At 35.3% G+C, this 19,724-nt stretch overlaps 2 protein-coding genes across 2 annotated transcripts; both read left to right on the top strand.

Moving 5' to 3' along the window:
- Window positions 1-36: 36 nt before the first annotated feature.
- LOC107914634 (GTPase-activating protein GYP1) lies at window positions 37-6,663 on the top strand. Its single transcript, XM_016843592.2, has 10 exons — window positions 37-635; window positions 1,657-1,813; window positions 1,961-2,141; window positions 3,073-3,143; window positions 4,156-4,293; window positions 4,381-4,472; window positions 4,608-4,879; window positions 5,391-5,476; window positions 5,606-5,707; window positions 6,243-6,663. Exons 1-10 carry the CDS (start codon window positions 547-549, stop codon window positions 6,402-6,404), a joined length of 1,350 nt encoding a protein of 449 aa, XP_016699081.2. The 5' UTR covers window positions 37-546; the 3' UTR covers window positions 6,405-6,663.
- A 6,103-nt stretch (window positions 6,664-12,766) lies between these two features.
- On the top strand, window positions 12,767-14,278 carry LOC107915396 (uncharacterized). Its single transcript, XM_016844559.2, has 3 exons — window positions 12,767-13,214; window positions 13,305-13,561; window positions 13,703-14,278. Exons 1-3 carry the CDS (start codon window positions 12,767-12,769, stop codon window positions 14,276-14,278), a joined length of 1,281 nt encoding a protein of 426 aa, XP_016700048.2.
- The last annotated feature ends 5,446 nt before the right edge of the window (window positions 14,279-19,724 follow it).

Here is a 19,724-nt window from a genome sequence, read left to right as displayed (position 1 = left end):
ATATAGATTAATAAAGTTAAAGATGGCTATTGCTCTGGGCTTGGCAATGGCATCGTCCAACCCATGACAATGAGGGCCCAAATAAAAGTTTACTACTTCCTTCCTTGAGATTTGAACCAAGTGATGGGTTCTATAGGTTATTGGTTAATCGCCAGAGACATATATGCAAAAATTGCAATAAAAAGAGAAATATATTACTGTATTGAATAGATGAAGTTGGAGAGTGTAAATCTGAATCTCATAAATACGTATTATGTTTTTGTTGGATTTAGATATTATAATTAATTAATTCCATTCAATATAGATTATTTGCTGGTTTTTTTTTGGGGGAGAAATATTATATTTGATGTTAATGAATGTTAGGTAATCTTAGTGCTGCATGTTTTCTGGAGCTTCTTTTCATGGGGAAAAACATGAGATTCAAAGAAGAAAAAGGAGTAACAAACAAGAAGAATTAGTAGTAAAAGTGAAAAAGAGAGCCACAAACGAAGGAAAAACAGTAAAACAGAGCATGCTCTTTCCATAGCAACGCTTAACAACAAAACCATGAACAACAACACCCAGGGGGAAGATCATCAGCCTAAGAAAGAAAGCCTTGATTCCAGATTCAACCAAACCCTCAGAAATGTCCAAGGGTACCTCCTTTTCACTTTATTCAATTTCCCCATTCCTCTTTCTTTCTTTCTTCCTTTAATTCTCTGTTTTTGTTTTCTCTCCCTCTCTCTCTCTCTCTTTTCTCAATGATTTTGAATCTGGATTCTTCTACTTGTATTTTTTGTCATTGGATTTAGATACCCTTTTGAGGGATATGTTCGGATCTTTCGAATTTCAATTCAAGTTCTCTAGTCATATAGAAGAATTTTCCTCTTCAAGGAGAAACTTTGATTTGTCGAATATTTCCGTTTCTGTTTGTTGGGTATGAATTGTTGAGTTTTGTACTTAGATTTAAGGACCCTTTCGGACATTAAATTCAGATCTCTCGAGTTCTGCTTGACGACATTATCACAGTTTCTATTTATCATAGATGATAATTCTGTGTGTTTAATATCTTTTTTATCTCAAAATGCCTTGATTTTGGCGTATTGTCTAATTTGATTATGACCTTGTTACAAGGGTTAAGAAAAGGTTATTCCATTTCGTTAGCTTGGTTTTTCCTGATAATAAAGGCGGTTATGCACTTGGCAAATTCATAAAGGATGTTACCATGTGTTTCTTGATATGCTGATTAATGAGCTTGGATTTCTTAATACCAATTGGCTGCAATGTTGTTTTGCTTAATGGGAATCTCTCTTGAGTGTAATTCATAAAGAGGTCGAACTAAAAAAAGTTTCCTCTTCGGTAAGGTTGGCCTGTCTTGTTATGTCACCTTTATTTGCTCCTCCATGTGGCTTTTATTAGTGTTATGAAATTCTTGTTGTTTTCTACTCTCTCTCTCTCTCTCTCTCTCTTTTTTAATTCAAATGCAAATATTGTGTTTACCATTTTTTTCAATTTAGAACATACCTTTATCTGAATATTTATTTATATATTGCGTAACTAGTCCACTGTTGTGTCTGTGGAGTGTTCACCCATTTTTTCTTTGCTTCATGAGCTTACTTCTCTCGCAATTATTGCCTTGAATGCAAATAATAATTTTCTATTTTGCCTTTTATTAAGGTTGCTTAAGGGTCGCAGCATTCCTGGTAAAGTATTATTGACTAGAAGGTTGGAATTATTCGACAATTCAGGCATACAGCATCAATCTCCCAGTTATCAAAGAAGCTATTCTCAGAATGACGCTGCAAGGAGTAATGACGCGGACAAATACATGGAGGTGATGTTGAGAGTGAATATCTATTGTGTGTGATAGTTATTCTATTACTACAGTACCAAAAATAATTATTGTATTACTAGTGCGTCGTTTTGAAGTTCTTTAAAAATTCGTAAGGTTATTTAACTGAAAAACTTTTGTTTCATATAGGGAGGGGTCAGAAATACAAATAACTCAGATAGTAATGCAACTGTTAATAAGTTAAGATCTTCAGCCTCAAACATTGAGACCTCTGCTAGAGAAGTCAAGTCTGTGATGGGTGCAAGATCTACAGATTCTGCAAGGGTTTTGAAGTTCACTAAAGAGCTCTCAGGGCAAATGATCGTAGTAGGTACTATGTCTATTTTGTTGCTTCAGGATGATTTAGAGTCTGTAACTCTGCTGAAACTTTTACGAGCGGTGTTACTTGAGTAGAGCCATTCTAGAAATAATATAGAGCGAAGTTGAAGTAAGCTCTACTGCTGCTTTGTCTAGCTCAAAAAATAGAGCTAAATGTTCTTAATTTTTTATTGCAAAATATGTTATGTAGTAGAGAAGCATATTCAAAAGTAGACACCTGCTTGTTTGTTGTCAATTGGAGATGGCATGGTGACATTAAGAGATATATAAAGTTTGTGATAGCATGATGCTATTAGTATATGTAGTTCTGTACACGTTAATAATACTTTGGGACTGCTTGTAATCTATAGATGCTAAATCTAAATGTTGATGACACTGTACTCGCTCCTTTATCAAATTGTATTCTCCTTTCTCTTGCATGTTTTGACCCATTATGGTGTTTATATTGCTAAAAATTGTTCGAAACTATTTCATTTCTTGAAACAGTCACAACAACAGATACTGTGAACAAATTCGGTTTCTGTTGCATTTAAACAATAGGATTCACATATTACTAGTACCAACAAGATATGAGATCACATATGTTCAATTTTCTTATCATATTAGAGAGAAACAAAATATTGCTTTGGTGTTAATATGCCCACTTTTCCCATCATATCAGAAAGAAACAAAATTCTACATTGGCCTGACATCTTCAATCTGCATTCTAATGTATAGGCCCTACTGATTCTGATTTTTGTTATCCTATATGCACTTTTATCCGTGTTAATTGTATAGCGAATATTTTCATGCTGCACATTGTCACTTTCTGAGTTTGATAGAGAACCTAGTCTTTTCCGTTCCCTTACTTTTCCGACCTCTAGTTTAACAAACTTTTTATGAGTAGAATTATAGTTTGACTTGATCATGATTTCCTTGTGCAGAGAGGTTACGTGAATTAGCTTGGAGTGGTGTTCCACCTTACATGCGTCCTGATGTATGGAGACTTCTTCTGGTATGCTTGATGATCTAATGAAACTATTAGTTTTAGGCACTTGGAGGACTGGCACTGTATATTAACTAATTTGTTCATCTTCTTTTCTGCAAAGGCTGCTATTTCTTATGTTGTCCCATTAGGGTTGAAATGATACTAATGGTTTTCTTTTACTTGCCAGTTGCCACCATTAATGATCCATTTTGTGAATCCTCCAAAGAAACAGTCCCTGTATAATCCTCAAAAGTTGTGCTTTTGAAGTTTTATAACAAATTGCTGCATCCTAGTCTGATAAATTGCTACTGTAAAATGATCGCAAGACACTAGGCTGCTTTTAGGCTTTGCTTGGTAGAGTGGAAAGAAAATTGGGAAGATGGAAATTGAAGGAATAGAAAAAATAGAAACATAGAAAATATATATTTTTTCTTTCCATTGATGTGCTTGGTAGAAAAGGTGAAAAAAATAAGAAAAAGTAATTTTCTTTCCACTCATTGCTTGGTAGAGTTGAAATATGGGAGGAAAGAAAATAAAACTTTTGAAAAATCCATAATTTTGAAATAACTTACACCTCTCTCATTTCTCTCCTCTTATCATTCCAATTTGGAATGATTTGTTCTTATGCATTATGATGAAAAGTGGTCATTTCTCTTATTTTCTTTCCTCTTAATTCTCTTTCTTACTAGGCACTCCCAAAATTTATTTCTTTATGCTTTTCCAGTCCCTCTTTCCACTTTTCTACTCAACCAAGCACGCCTTTGATGTCAAATTCTTCTTTTTTAGGAGGTATTGGTTTTAGTTTGTTATTCTGGAATGCGATGTCTCTTAAGGGAGTTGGTTTTCTCTTTGTTGCATAGCTTCATGCCTTTCTATCCAATTAATGAAACCAATCGGGCCACTGTTTAGAGCATGCATGGAAGAACATATATGTCTAATATTTTATATTCATGCTTGACTAATGAGTCATTTAATAGGCATGGTTATCTTAATTATATTTTGTTTGCTTGTTTGAAATTAAAGTATGAACTGACAACAGGGATATGCACCACCTAATTCAGATAGAAGGGAGGGAGTTCTAAGGAGGAAACGCCTTGAATATCTTGATTGTGTTGCTCAATTTTATGACATTCCGGATACTGAACGTTCAGATGATGAGATCAATATGCTTCGCCAGGTACCTTTAGCCCATTCTGAATTCCCCGAGTCTGATATCAGCCTTCTATGCCCGATTATTAACAATTTCCTTTATTCTGTTCATTAGATTGCTGTTGATTGTCCTAGAACGGTACCTGATGTTGCCTTCTTTCAGCAAGCACAAGTTCAAAAATCCTTGGAGCGCATTCTTTATACATGGTAAGAAATTATTTACATTAGCGAGTTCAAATTTATTGATGACTTCTTATAACACGTAATGTTTGGAATCAAGATGCTGTGAGATCCCATTTGTTGTTACGGGGTAATGATTTTTTTCTTCAACTTCATGTATAGGGCCATTCGGCATCCTGCTAGTGGATATGTGCAGGGGATAAATGATCTAGTTACACCCTTTCTAGTTGTCTTCTTATCAGAGTACTTAGATGGGAGCATAGATAGTTGGTCAATCTCTGAATTATCTTCAGCGAACATCTCCAACATAGAAGCCGACTGTTATTGGTGCTTGTCACAGTTGCTTGATGGCATGCAAGACCATTACACATTTGCTCAACCAGGAATCCAGAGGCTTGTATTTAAGCTGAAGGAATTGGTTAGGCGAATTGATGGTAAACTCTTTAGGGGCAATCAGTTCTCTCCCTTGCATTCTTTTTTATTCATGAACTCAACCACCTTGTACGAAATTTAAGCTTTCATTTATGTGCAGATATTTTAGTAATGGTTATATAGAAAGCTAAAGGATGTGTTTGTGCAGGCCCCCCTATTTTCTTACTGATATAGAGAAAGGGAATAGGTTTTAGTGAGTTTGTGTGTGTTTGAGCATGCATGTCTTTATGTTGTGTAATTCCTTTATTTACTTAAAATCTGGTACTCGGACTCGGATATGAGTGTTGGATATGGGTCTTCGTTTGACATGCGAATGTTGAATTTTTTCTGATTTTTTCATGTATTTGAAGGATCCTTGGAGGGTCATACTCATATCCCCATATCCATATATGCATTTGACACAGGCATTTGAAGAAAAATGAATAGTCGGTGCAACATAACTTAAAAATTTTGTTTCCTTTCTGTACGGTCTAATTTCTTTCTCATATTAACCACTTTGTTAACTTGTACCAGAACCTGTTTCTAGACATGTGGAAGACCAAGGACTTGAATTTCTTCAATTTGCTTTTCGCTGGTTCAACTGCCTACTGATACGTGAGGTAAGGTTTAATCTATCCAATCCTATACTTAAACTGTCTAATAATTTTTTATGTTTGACAAACTGGTAGCCCTTTTAATTTTTCTTGTGGCTCTATTAGCTTTTCTTTTTAATCATTTTCATTTAACAGATTCCTTTCCATCTAGTAACCCGTCTATGGGACACATATCTTGCTGAAGGAGATGCACTCCCAGATTTTCTTGTGTACATATTTGCCAGTTTTCTTTTAACGGTGAGCCATGCTACTTCCTTTCTACTGATATAATTCACTTCATCTTTGACTGTGCATTTCTGGAATCTTAAGGAGATATAACTACAATAAATGTTCAAATAACAAGATGTGTCTTTTTTGTCTTCTTCACTTACACTTTTTCTTATCCGAAAGAAATGAATGAATATTTGATCAAAAACATAACAATCACCAAAGGTGTAGCTATTGGATCAATGACACTGAAACTGAAAGCTAGCATCTGTTACGGCCTTCTTAATAGGGCATAAGAGCTTGTTTTATCTTAAATGGATCGATGATTGCTTTCCAGGATTGCTATGACTTCCCTCTTCTTTTTTTTCTTTTTCTTGCATTGTTCAGATTTTCTCATTTTATTCCTTACGGGCTCTGCTGATGACCTTTGCTGCTGATTTGCAAACTTTCAACTGATTTTTTCCCCCTACATTAGATGCCTTTGTTAACTTTTCTTCTTTATGATTATTCATAATCTTGATGATTACTAAAGCTAATCGATGATTGATTTCTTATATAATTTCAGTGGTCAGAAACACTTCAGAAGCTTGATTTTCAGGAATTGGTGATGTTCCTTCAACACCTTCCAACTCACAACTGGACGTATCAAGAGCTTGAAATGGTGCTTTCTAGGGCATATATGTGGCACAGTATGTTTAACAACTCTCCCAGTCACTTGGCTAGTTAAACCCAAATTTTATGTTTACTATTTTATTGATGAATTCTATTTGTTTTGTTGATCAAAAAGCGGTTTCACCTGAGCAATCAATGTTCATGTTTTTGTTTTCAAGTAGAGGCCTAGAATGTCATTTCTTGTATTTTGGCATGTAATTTCACATATTTGTAATACCAAACAAGCATTACTTTGTACATCTACCTTGAACTTAAGAAAGGGCACTTGTATAACAAATTGCCACAGTTTGGAGCTGTTGTGTGAGCATTGGACATGACTCTGTGTTTGACATTGGTATGATGAATTGTTTTTAAGTTTTCTCATGTATTTAAAGGGTCATTTGAGGATTATATATTTTCATCCATATTCAAATATGTTTAAGGGTTATATATTTTCACACCCATATTCAAATATGTTCAAGTGTACTGAACATAAGTGTGAAATATGGTTTTTTAAAAAAAATCGAGCAATGCAAATATGGAACTGAATGTGCTTCAACATTAGTTTTGTTAACAAATTGCCAACTTATCCCTATATTAAAATTGACAAAATATAATAAAAAATATGAGAGGAAAAAAAAAGTCTTCTATTATTCAATTCTATATATATGGGAGAGAGATTTATTTATATTTTGCATTTTTCTATAATTTTTTATACAATTAATATTTTAATAATTCATTCGATGAATTTATCAAGATATTTGTTCTTGTCATGCATATAAACTTTTAAATTGATTTGATATCTCTACCATATTGATATAAAATATTATCTATATTAATCTATATTTGACAATTAAAAGTTTGTTTTTTTTTATTATAAAAAATTACAAAATGGTGTGCAACTTCTTAAGTTTTATATCATATTATATATATATATAAGTTATAAGAATTTAATTAAGAAAGGAAACCTAAGTAAATACAAACTCTAAAAAGCCTATAATATCTCATTTACAACACCCCTCAAGATGGGGCATAGATATTAATCATGCCAACTTGTTACAAATATAATTAACTCAACACTGAAAGCTTTTGTAAAGATATCTCCTAGTTGTTTTCAGGTTTTAACATAATCTATAGAGATGAATTTTTGTTGAATCTTTTCATGAATAAAATAACAATCAACCTCAATATACTTAGTTCATGAAATGTTGGATTGAAGGATATATGAAGGGTTGCTTGATTGTCACACCACAATTTTACCAGCAAAGTGATTTTGAAATCGACTTCACTTAATAGTTGATACAAATTGTCATAGCTCTTTATTTTGATGATGCACTTTTCTATGAAATTAAGTTTTCTCTAACAAAGACACAATATCCCGTTGTAGATATCCTGTCAGTCTTTGATCCCGTCCAATCTGCATATGAGAAACACTTAAAATTAGTGTGTCCATGATTCTTATATACCGAACCTCATCCAGGAGTTCCCTTCAAGTAACCAAGAGATTTTTTTCGAGGCCTCCAATGTTTGACTGTTGGAGAAGGCCTCCCACTGTTTGATTGTTGGAGAAGACATGAACTAACTCATCCATTCCTTTGTCTTCAGTATTATGTTTGCTTGATTTATTGTTTAAGCTAATCTTTGTTAAGAAACTTACTTGTCTCTTAAATTGTTCTTTTTTCATTTTCTCTCAATCATTTGTCTTTTTTAAGATCTTACGATGAAGTAGATTATTGGTAAAAATCATGAACCTGGAGGTTTCTATGTTCTTGATATAAAGGCGTGGAGATCCATTGCTTGTCCAAGTGTGTTAACTCCTTTTGAGACTCATTGTCAATTGGGCCATCCTACCTTTCATCATTAAAGAGATTGTGTCTTCAATAGATGGTGAGTCGTGCCAATTTGTCAAATATCATTATCTTCCTTTAATCTCTAGACTTAAAAAACGAACTGAATTCTCTTTTGAGTTAGTTTATTCCGATATATGGGGTCCTTGTCGTATTCCATCTAAAGTTGGTTTTGATATTTTGTGATGATTATTCTCATATTATTTGGTTATATTTTATGAAAAATCGTTTTGAGTTGTTTTCTATTTTGTGTTGAAATAAAAACTCAATTCAATGTTCTAGTACGTATATTATAAAGTAATAACACAAAAGAATATTTTTCCAATTTATTTAAAGATTATATGATTAAAAATGGTATTATTCATTAATCTTCATGTGTTGATACTCCTTAAAATGGATTCGCTGAACAGAAGATAGACATCTTTTATGGTTTTTTTTTTCCCCAAATGTAGATTCCGAAATATTTTGGGATTGATGCTGTCTCCACAACTTGTTTTCTAATAAACCGGAGACCCTTATTTGTAGTTAAGGATGTATAATGTCATTTTCCTTCTAAATCATTATTTTCTATTGAACCCAAGATATTTGGATGTGTGATGTTTGTCAACAGGTAAGGAAATTAGATCTCAAATCTCTCAACTGTGTGTTTCTTCACTACTTTTGTCTTAAAAGAAAAATGTGACATGTGTTATTTTCAGATTTTAAATGATATTTAGTTTGAAAACACTTAATATTAGTGGCTCCGAAATTCTTATATACTAAATATTGCCTTGAAGTTCCTTTCAAGTCATAAAAGAATTTGTTTCATGTAGGGGTGAGTATTCGGTCGAGTTAAAAAAAATTTTAAATTAGCCGAGTTGACGAATCTTATTTTAGCAACCGAACTCAAATTAGTTTTTTTTCAAATCGAATCAAATTGAGTCAAAAAATTTTGAGTCGAGTTAACGAATCTTATTATTTATACTTAATGTTGCATTTACATAGATCGATTATTTAACTAGTAGATGAAATACAATATTATTTAACTACATAAACAATATAATGGTTTTAACTTTAAACTTAGTAGGTAAACATTTATCAAAACGACATAGTTTTGCCTTTTCTTATTCGGATTTTCGGATAACTCGAATTGTGTAATTCATATTGTAATACCCAATTTGCCCGGCGCACAATAGTAAAAAAAACAAACAAGTAAAAATTGTTAAAAGTCCAATTACAATGGGCCAAATGCGGGTTGAAGCCCAGTCACTAAACCCAATTGCAGACCCTAACCCGATCCTAAGCATTAGCCCAAATTCGACCCAAGCCCAAAACGAATTCAGAAGCAGAAACCCTAGGCGCCGCATGACTGCACGGCTTCTAGCATCACCCTCTGCTCCCTTGCCACGCCATGCACCTCCGTACATGCCACGTCCCTGACTCTGTACGTCGTACCTGCAAACAGAGCAGACAACGCAGCAGAAAACAAAAATTGTATTTTCATTTTTCGTTTTGTTCATTTTTTTCGGCCTATAAAACAAAAGGCGAAACTTTTGTAATGGGTTACACGCGTCAAAGATCGTTTTTTTAAGGTGAATCTAAAAGTTTATTGATTTTTTCCCCTTTCTTTATTTTGCTTCGATATGTTCTCCATTATCATATATCCATATCTGAAATAATAAGGGGGAGGAGTCAAGGTTGAGAGACTTACCTGGTGGCCGTGCCTCTGCTAACTCCACCGTAATCAGAGTCTGGTGAAAGGTGAGAGGCCTCCTCTCTGAGCCTTGCGGCTATGGTATCCAAAATGGCTGAAAACTATTTAGTTTAGGGTTTCTTTTTGGCTTTATATTAAGTCAGAAATGACGCCGTTTGAGGTCTTTCTCAGTGGCCCCAAAACGGCATCTTATTAGACATAAAAACCATACCCGCGCATCCAACCCGACCCGAACCAGACCAAGTCCGCGCGTTTCGGCCTCTGGTGGGTTATTTTCGCGCTTGGTCCCTCGCTTTTTATAGCGCATCAAAATCAAGTTTCTTATTTCTTTTAGATTCAGCTGGGTATTTTATTTTTGTGTCATTTTAGTCCGTTCGCAGCGCTGCATTTTGGGGAAGCGGGATATTTCCCAATCGGCCCCCATGTAATTCACGCATTGCAGTATAGTCCTCCACTTTATTTTAATTCTATTATTTCCTTGTTAATTTATGTTTAATTGCTATTTAATCCCTTCTTTTTTACATTTGTTTTTTATTAATTTAATTTGTTATTATTATTGGTAAATTCGGTCATATTTTCACTTATATTTTTGTATATTATCTTATTATACATCATCATTTTGAGCTTTATTTATATTTATATTATAATTTTATAATGTGTTATTTTATTCTATAATATATTCTCTCTAAATTCACTCATTACATATTTTTAGATTTGTGAATATACCTTTTTATATTATGCTATTATATAATACTATTATATGTATACACCTTTCATATCAAATTATTATACATACATACATACATAATCTATTGTTAATTTCATATTATTGTATAGATATTTTATTTCTTTCAAATATTTTAACATCTTTAATCTATTTCTATTTATTTCAATATTGTTAATTTATTCAAATTTATTTTAACTTTTATTTATTTATATATAATATATTTATTTCTTAAATTATGTTTAAATTTGAATATTTCATTAGTGTTATTTTTGCTTGATTTTCAATCAGTTTTCTCTTATTAGCTAATGTTGATATTTACATAATATATGAAATTATTATTGTTATGCTTGTTTGTATTTGTTTATTAATTGCTTATTGTTCATTGGTGTACATTTTAATTTGCGAATCACCATTTCGCGTCGTACATTATCATTCTATCGCATTTTATTCGTTTAAAAGGTTATGTTTCATATCATTTAAATATCAAAATCATTTTATACAAAAGTCTTTCAAAATGATGCGACACTCGGAATTTGGGATCCTTGAAAAGATTGTGTCCTAACTTACTGGATTCCAATCTTCCTCGGGATCTAAGAAACCAAATGTCCTTTTTAATCAAAACATAAATAAAAAGCTCATTCTCGGGAATTCGATACGTTGTGTCCTAACGCATTGGATATGACATGTTGTTCTCTCGAGACGAGGATTCTTCTAACAAATGGAAATAAAGGCAATGTTCGATATTTAGGAATTTTGTGAAATCGAATCCTAACTTACTGGGTTTTGATTTTCTCATTTGACCCAAATAATCAGATATCCTTCTCAAAATGTGTAGGTTTTAAAAGTCAAAAGATAAACTTAATTTTGAGGATTTAAAATGTTGCACCCTAACTTACTGAGTGTGACAATTTATTTCTTTGAAATAAGTGAGTCTCATCATCCAATTCATTTTATTCAAGATAACGGGAACGTATTTTAAAATCTTTTCAAAATTTAGACACTAAGACATTAAACAATCAATTCGGTACCAATTTTGGGCGTTACGAGGGTCCTAACCCTTCCTCTTGTGTAACCGACTCCCGAGCCTATTTTCTCAAAGTTCGTAGACCTAAAATCGTTTTCAAGGTGATCTGATCACACCCCATTAAAAGATCGGTAGCGACTCCAATTTTTCATTTTAATAAGTCGACGACTAAATTTTAAAAAAAAAATGGTTTCGACACATATTTGAGTTAAACCGAAAAACTTAATTTTTTATTCGAGTTGATCTGAATAACTAAATTAACACAAATAACTCGAACTATTTAATTCAAAATTTAAATTTTTTATCGAATTTTTTGAATCGAATCGGATTTATTTTCTTAAAATCCTTAAAATCTCCCTTTCTCGTACGTAATCGACTCCCGAACTTATTTCTTAAAATCCCGTAGGCCAAAATCGTTTTAAGGTGTACCGATCACACCTCAATAAAGGATCAGTGGCGACTCCCATTTTATTTTTAAAGTTAATCCCTATTTTTTTTTTTAAAAAAATTATTTATAAAAAAAAATGTTTTCGACAGCTTGGCGACTCCACTGGGGACACCAAGAGAGTCAGGCCATAAGGTTGATTGTTTTGGTCTTATTGTCGAAAATTGAAAGTTAGAAAAATTACGATTCTCTATTTGCATTTGTTGTATGATTGTTGTAAATTAAGTTTTATATCTTGGCATCATATTGCATAAAGACTGTTTGGTCTTACCCTTTTAAGTGGGAGTGAGAAGCTACTTCTTCGTGAGGTTTTCACCTCCGTGCAGGATAGTGAATCACTTTCGGGATACATCTGTACCTATGTCTTCATGAGATTTTCATCTCCGTGCAGCCATAGGGAAATGTATTCCTCTAAACCGAACTCGGTCTGTATGAGCCTATAATGGGTGAAGATCGAGGAATCCGCTGGTTCGGGTACCTTGACTATTAGAACCAAACCGCATATAGCCTAGGAACCCAACCTAGGTAGAACTCCCCCAAACCCTAGGGATTGCCCTTATAAATTTTTGTTTCTCTCGTATTTGCTGCAAACTTTGTTTATATGTTATACTGACTTATGGTATTTTATTGCTATGTTTGCATGTCATTTCATATTCGAAAGAGTGTCGATTCAAGTTCAATTGTTAAATTAGGAAGTTTGTCATGGAGAACGACTTTCTTGATAAAGTGGAGGACAATGCCATTGTCCGTATATGGTCAGAGAAAGTGCAATTGGAAAAGGGAGATAGTCTAGCTAAGGATTATGTGTCAGAGCTGTGGGACTACACTAGTATTAGTATGACGCAAAACTGCCTTCAGGAGTTAAAAGAGATATGGGATAAGTGGAATGATGAGACCAAGAAGTTGTTCTACTATAATTATGGAGACTTGCCATATTTGTTTGACGTCAAGGTCGATGAGAAATTGTTTCGGGCCCTTGCTCAATATTGGAATCCTGCATATAGCTGTTTCACTTTTGGCAGAGTAGATCTGGTGCCTACGGTGGAGGAATATACGGCTTTACTACATTATCCGAGGCTTGATGTGGATAAAGCATATTCTAGAGCCGCATATGTTCCGGCATTTTGGAAGAAACTGATGAATATTACTGGTATGAGCGAGCAGTGGATCACAACCAGGATCAAGCAGAAGGGGGAGTGTAAATGTATTCCATGGAAAAATTTCTGAGACTTGATTCTAGCGCATCCGGATGGGAAAAAGAAGGTCGATGTGTTTGCTTTGAGTATCTATGGGTTAGTGATCTTCCCTAGAGCATTGGGGCATGTTGACGAAGCAGTTTCGGATCTCTTTGATCGGTTGGGTAAAGAGGTCACGCCTGTTCCTGCGATTTTGGCTGAAACGTTTAGATCTTTGAATGCGTGTAGGCGAGCTGGTGAAGGCAGGTTTATAGGCTGTGCACAATTGTTGATAGCTTGGTTCCATAGTCATTTCTGGAAGGTTGACAAAGTTTCGTATCGAGTTTTCTCTGGGCATTACTCCCCGTTAAAAGAGATAGTGGCTACGCCAAGAAGGGACGATATATTAGACGAAAATTGGATAGTAATTCTGTAAAATCTTCAAGAGGATGATGTGGAATAGAGAGCTCCCTGGTTGATTCCTGATGGAATTCTCTACCGTTGTGGGAGCTTTGATTGGGTTCCGTTGCTTGGGATTTGGAGAGCCGTCGGGTATGCACCTTTATTGTTCCTAAGGCAATACAATTCAAGACAGTTTGTGCCGGCAACGTATGGTTTAGCTCAATGTGAGTTCTCGTACCAAGGAGACAATTACAAGAAAAAGGTGAAAGAAATTTCACAGGCTTGGAATCAGATTCAAAGGATGAAAAGGCTAGCTGTGGGTTCGATGACAACTCCAGAGTACGGTGAGTGGCGAAGTAAGAGAATTAATGATAACATTCTGGAGTTAAACTTAGAGGGTGTTCGACCAGTGGAAGAGTACCTACAAGTGATCCTATCAGAGTTGGAGATTATAAAACAAGATTTTGAAAAAAAGAATTTAGAACTCAAAAAGAAGATAGAGCGGTTGGAAGAAGAAAATATGCATTTTAGGCTAGACGCTGATATTCAAAAGTTAGAAGCTGAAAAATTAAAGAAAGGGAAGAATAAAGTAGAGGAGGATATAGATAGCTTAAAGACAGACTACAAAAAGCGATGAGTATCAATGAGAACCGTGGGGCTGGGAAAGACTTCAGAGCAATGGCGACAGGAGACTTAGGAAGAAAAAAACAAGGCTGATGGATGGGAAAAGAAATGCCAAGAGACTCAGTTACAAAACAATGCCTTAGAGAGGAATTTGTTAGAAAGTTGGAGAGAGACGGATGAATTAAAGGCAAGAATAGCTGAACTTGAAAGGTCTCTTTATCGTTACCGAAATCGCAATACCGCGGTGGAGCTAAGAACGGGCTTGAACAATATTGAGGAAACAAAGAAAAGAGTAGAAGAATTAGAGGCGACATTACAAGACTATGAGATGCTGGTTGAATTTTTCGAAGCGAATGAAGAATGTCAGAAAGAGTAGCCCACTATTATCAGAGCCTAGTTAGAGACATGGATCACGTTATGGGAGAAGCCGTGGCCTAGATTCGGGAGGCAGCCGATTACTTACAGACCTTGGCAGTATAAGCTGACACTTTGAGCGTAAAATACGAGTTGGAATCAGATCGAGGAAAAGAGTTTGCTTCGCTATTTAGAAAAATTAAAATTCTGAGCATTAGGGCAAAACTGTATATGTAATCTATTTTATGTAAAGAATTTTGTTTTCTAAGTGAAGCTTTCTAAATGAAATTGAATTAGAATCGACGCATTTTTTCATTGCATTACATTGCATCATATGCATCAAAGTCCACCGAAAGACCTTAATTGGTTAAAATTATTACAGTTAACCTGGAAACCGACAAAAACTCACCAATTAAGCATCAATACGGTACTCGTCGGAAAACTAAGGAAATGGACTAAAAATTAGAGAAACTAGAGCAAATGCAAAAGGATATGCAAGAACGGTTATAAGTACAAATGCAAGAGCGACTAGATAAAATCCAAGAAGACATGATAGAAAAGTTGATTAAGGCTCAAAAAGATGCGATGGTTGAATTGACCCATCTACTCGCGGGGAGAGTAGATAAAAGAAAGGGCCCTATGGCCAATCCTAGAGAAGGTAATGAGGATCTGTTATATCCTCCGGGTTTCACTCCACCAAATGTACAAACCCAAGCTGAAATATACCCAAGGAGACCATCTGTTGCAATTAGGCCCCAAACTGGTGTCTCAGCTCCCATGATTTTACCAGAAGGATCAAGTTTAAGCCTAGGAGATGACCTGATTAATCCTATCATTCCCAATTTTGACGAAGCAGATGAAGAAGGAAAGGCGAACGTAGAATTGCCAAAATAGTGGGAAGAAAGGTACAAATGGTTGGAGGAAAAATTCAAAGCCTTGGAAAGTGCTGATAGTAATCAGGGAATCGATGCTAAAGATCTAAGCTTAGTTCTAGACTTAGTACTTCCTCCCAAATTCAAGATGCCTGAATTTGAAAATTACAATGGAACTAGCTGCCCGAATCCCACATCACCATGTTCTGTAGAAGGATGACTGGCTACGTTAATAATGATTAGCTGTTAATAAACTGTTTCTAAGATAGTTTGGTAGGGGCAGCGTCTAAATGGTACAATCAGTTGAGTCGTACCAAGATTGGTTTATGGAGGGACCTAGCACAGGCATTCATGAAACAGTACAGCCATGTAACGGATATGACCCCTGATAGAATTACATTACAAAACATGGAGAAGAAACTGAGCGAGAGTTTCAGGCAGAACACACAAAGATGGAGGGAAGTTGCTATCCAAGTCCAACCGTCGCTCCTAGAAAGAGAAACTACGATGCTCTTTATCAATACCTTAAAAGCCCCGTTCATCACGCACATGCTGGGAAGTGCAACAAGAAGCTTCTCAGATATAGTAATGAATGGCAAAATGATTGAAAATACCATAAGAAATGGGAAAATAGAAACAGGAGAGAGTAACAAAAGGCTAGCCTCGAGAAGGAAAGAAAATGAGGTAAACAACGTGAATACGTACAACAAGTCGATTACGGTGAACCAGCCAAGAAAGGTGGTTGCTAGTCAACAAGGTTTAGTAAGACAAGAATCTGGTGTAAGACAAGGTACTAAGAAGCCCTAGTTCACACCAATTCCGATGTCATACAAGGAGCTGTATCAGAAGTTGTTCAATGCACACGTTGTCTCACCCTTTTACTTAAGTCCTTTGTAACCGCCGTATCCCAAATGGTATGATACGAACGCACAATGTGATTACCATGCGAGAATTATTGGGCATTCAATAGAGAATTGCACAGTTTTTAAGAAGGTAGTTGAGAGACTCATCAGTATAGGTATTGTCAAATTTGACGACTCACCTAGCACAGAAAATCTGTTACCTAATCATGCTAATAAGAAGGTAAATATGACGAGCGAAAGTAGGGGAGAAGAAGTCAAGAACGACATTGCTGAAGTAAAAACTCCTTTGAAATGGGTTTAGAGAGAGATGGTGAAGATAGGGCTAGTTATTTCAGATTTTGAAGAAAGGTATGAGACTGAAAACTATTGTGAATTCCACCATGAAGTAGGACATGAGATTTAAGAATGTGAGGGATTTAGGGCTTTGGTCTAAAACATGATGGATAACAAAGAGATAAGGTTTTATGAAAAAGTGGAGGGTAAAAGAAATATTTGCGCATCAGAGTCGGCAACGAAAACTCCAGAAATGAATTATCCTGTGGTCATCATTTCATGCCCTCGGAGTAATGAGTCTAGGGTTCAGATAACACCGAAAATTGTAATCCAGAAACCATCAAATTTCTCATATAAGGATAGTAAAATGGTGCCGTAGAATTATGGGTGCAATGTGACAATATTGGGAAGAGAAGCGGAGAGAAATCAGGAAATAGGTTCTTACACGCGCAATGGGAAACGATATGACGCTCAAGCAGAATCGTCAAGAAAAGAGAATTGGAAGAAAGAACAGAGGAAAGGGAAGGCAGAGAAAGTTGAGCCATTGGTTAATGAATCAATAAAAGAAGAGGAGGCAAATGAGTTTTTGAAGTTTTTGAAACACAATGAATACAGTGTTATGGAGAAACTGCACAAACAGCTGGCCCGTATTTCTATATTAGCTTTGCTCCTAAGTTCAGAAGTAATCGAAGTGCACTAATGAAAGTACTAAATGAAACATATGTGACTGATGATATTTCAATAAACAAGCTGGATCGGTTGGTCAACAATATAAGTACTGACAATTTTATCTTCTTCAATGATGATGAAATACCGTCTGGAGGAAAGGGTTCTACTAAAGCTTTGCACGTTACTACCCGATGCAAAGGGTACACATTGTCGGGGGTCTTGATTGATAATGGATCTGCATTGAATGTATTTCATTTATCTACTCTTAGTCGGTTACCGGTGGACAGTTCACATATGAAAGCATGCCAGAGCATAGTAAGGGAATTTGATGGAACATAAAAGAGGGTTATGGAAAGAATTGAGGTACCATTAATGATTGGCCCAACTACTTATGAAGTGGACTTCTTGGTAATGGATATTAAACCTTCCTACAACTTTTATTGGGAAGACCATGGATACACTTAGCCGATGCAGTACCTTCATCGCTACATTAGAAGGTGAAGTTAGTGTCAGAAGGTCGGTTGATAACAATAAATGCAGAGGAAGATATCATTGCAACAGTAACTAGTGATGCACCTTATGTGGAAATCAATGATGAGTCAGTGGAATGTTCTTTTTGGTTATTAGAATTTTTGAACGCTATGTTTATTACTGAAGGAAGTAGAATTCCGGTACCGAAAATATCCAGGACCACAGAGATGGGGTTGCGATTGATGATAGGAAGAGGAGCTTCACCCGGGAAAGGATTGGGAAAATATCTTCAAGGAAAGATTGAAGCACCGATGCTGAACGAAAAGTTCGATAGTTTTGGCTTAGGATACAAGCCAAACATGAAGCAGAAGAAAAAAGAAGCAGAGAAAAGACAAGAGAGAAGAAGGGCACGTTTGAGCGGATATGAAGTTAAGTGGGAGCCTTTGACCTTTCTCCACATATCTACATCTTTTGTGTCGGGTGGGTTTATTCACCCTGAGCGAGGAGTGTCCAGAAGCGAAGACATTGAAGAAATCTTAGAAAATGTTCATATCAACGTTATATAAACAACGGAGAAAATGGCCCTGTTGGAGATCTGCCCTTATGAACCTGGGAGCGAGCTAAACAATTGGATTGCAGAAGAAATCTCTGTAGTCTTTAGGACTTATTCAGAGTAATGCTCAGAACAGTCTTGTTGTTTTTAGCCTGGAAATAATAGGAAATCCTTTGTGAAATAGGTTTGAGCCTGAATATCATTATTCTAATGAAATACATCTTTACATTCATTTCGAGCAATTATTCTTTCTTCTTTTCACGCAAGTAAATATTTTCCATCTGATTGACTGTCTTTTAAATAATTCTTTCATTTGTAACCTTATTGTATAAAAAATTATTCATAAATTTATATATTCTTGGTATATTCTTTGATATATTCCCTCATAGGTCCTCAGATATCAATGACATGAGTGACGTTGCTTCAAACACGGAGCCTCTTTTTGAGCGAGACATGTGTTTAGAGGGATCTCATGACTTTAAAAATGACGAAGACTGTGGTATATCTCCGGACTTGTCGAGAATGGTAGAACAAGAGGATAAACAGATCCTACCTTATAAGGAATCATTAGAAATTGTGAGCCTGGAGGAAGGAAATGAGGTGAAAATTGGAACTAAAATCACCGCAAAGACAAAACAAGACCTCATTGAATTACTCCGAGAGTTCAAAGATGTTTTCGCATAGTCATACCAAGATATGCCCGGGCTAAGTACTAGCATTGTGGTACATCGTCTGCCCATAAAAAAAGATTGTAACTAGTTCAACAGAAGCTCAGGAGGATGAGACCTGATGTTGTGCTAAAAATAAAAGAAGAAGTCAAAAGGCAGTTCAATGCTGGATTCTTACAAGAGATCAAATATTCAGATTAGGTAGCAAACATTGTCCCTGTTCCCAAGAAAGATGGAAAGGTACGAATGTGTGTGAATTACAGGGACTTGAACAAGGCTAGTCCAAAAGACAATTTTCCGTTGCCTCACATTGATACTTTGGTAGATAATACAGCGGGCTACTTATTATTTTCTTTCATGGATGGATTTTCTGGATATAATCAAATAAAGATGCACCCCGAAGATATGGGGAAAACAACATTCATTACCTTATGGGGAACATTTTGTTACAAAGTAATGCCCTTCGGATTGAAGAATACGGGAGCAACGTATCAAAGAGCTATGGTGACTTTGTTTCATGACATGATGCATAATGAGGTCGAAGTCTATGTTGATGATATGATTGCAAAGTCTAGAATTGAAGAAAAGCATGTTCTAGTCTTAAAAAGATTATTTTTGAGATTAAGAAAATTTCAGCTCAAGCTTAACCCAGCAAAATGCACGTTTGGAGCCAGATCAGGGAAGTTATTAGGCTTCATAGTTAGTAGAAAGGGGATTAAGGTTGACCCAGACAAAG

The sequence above is a fragment of the Gossypium hirsutum genome, chromosome D10, assembly GCF_007990345.1.
Source record: "Gossypium hirsutum isolate 1008001.06 chromosome D10, Gossypium_hirsutum_v2.1, whole genome shotgun sequence".
Lineage (NCBI taxonomy): Eukaryota > Viridiplantae > Streptophyta > Magnoliopsida > Malvales > Malvaceae > Gossypium > Gossypium hirsutum.
This window is presented reverse-complemented; position numbering and strand designations above follow the sequence as displayed.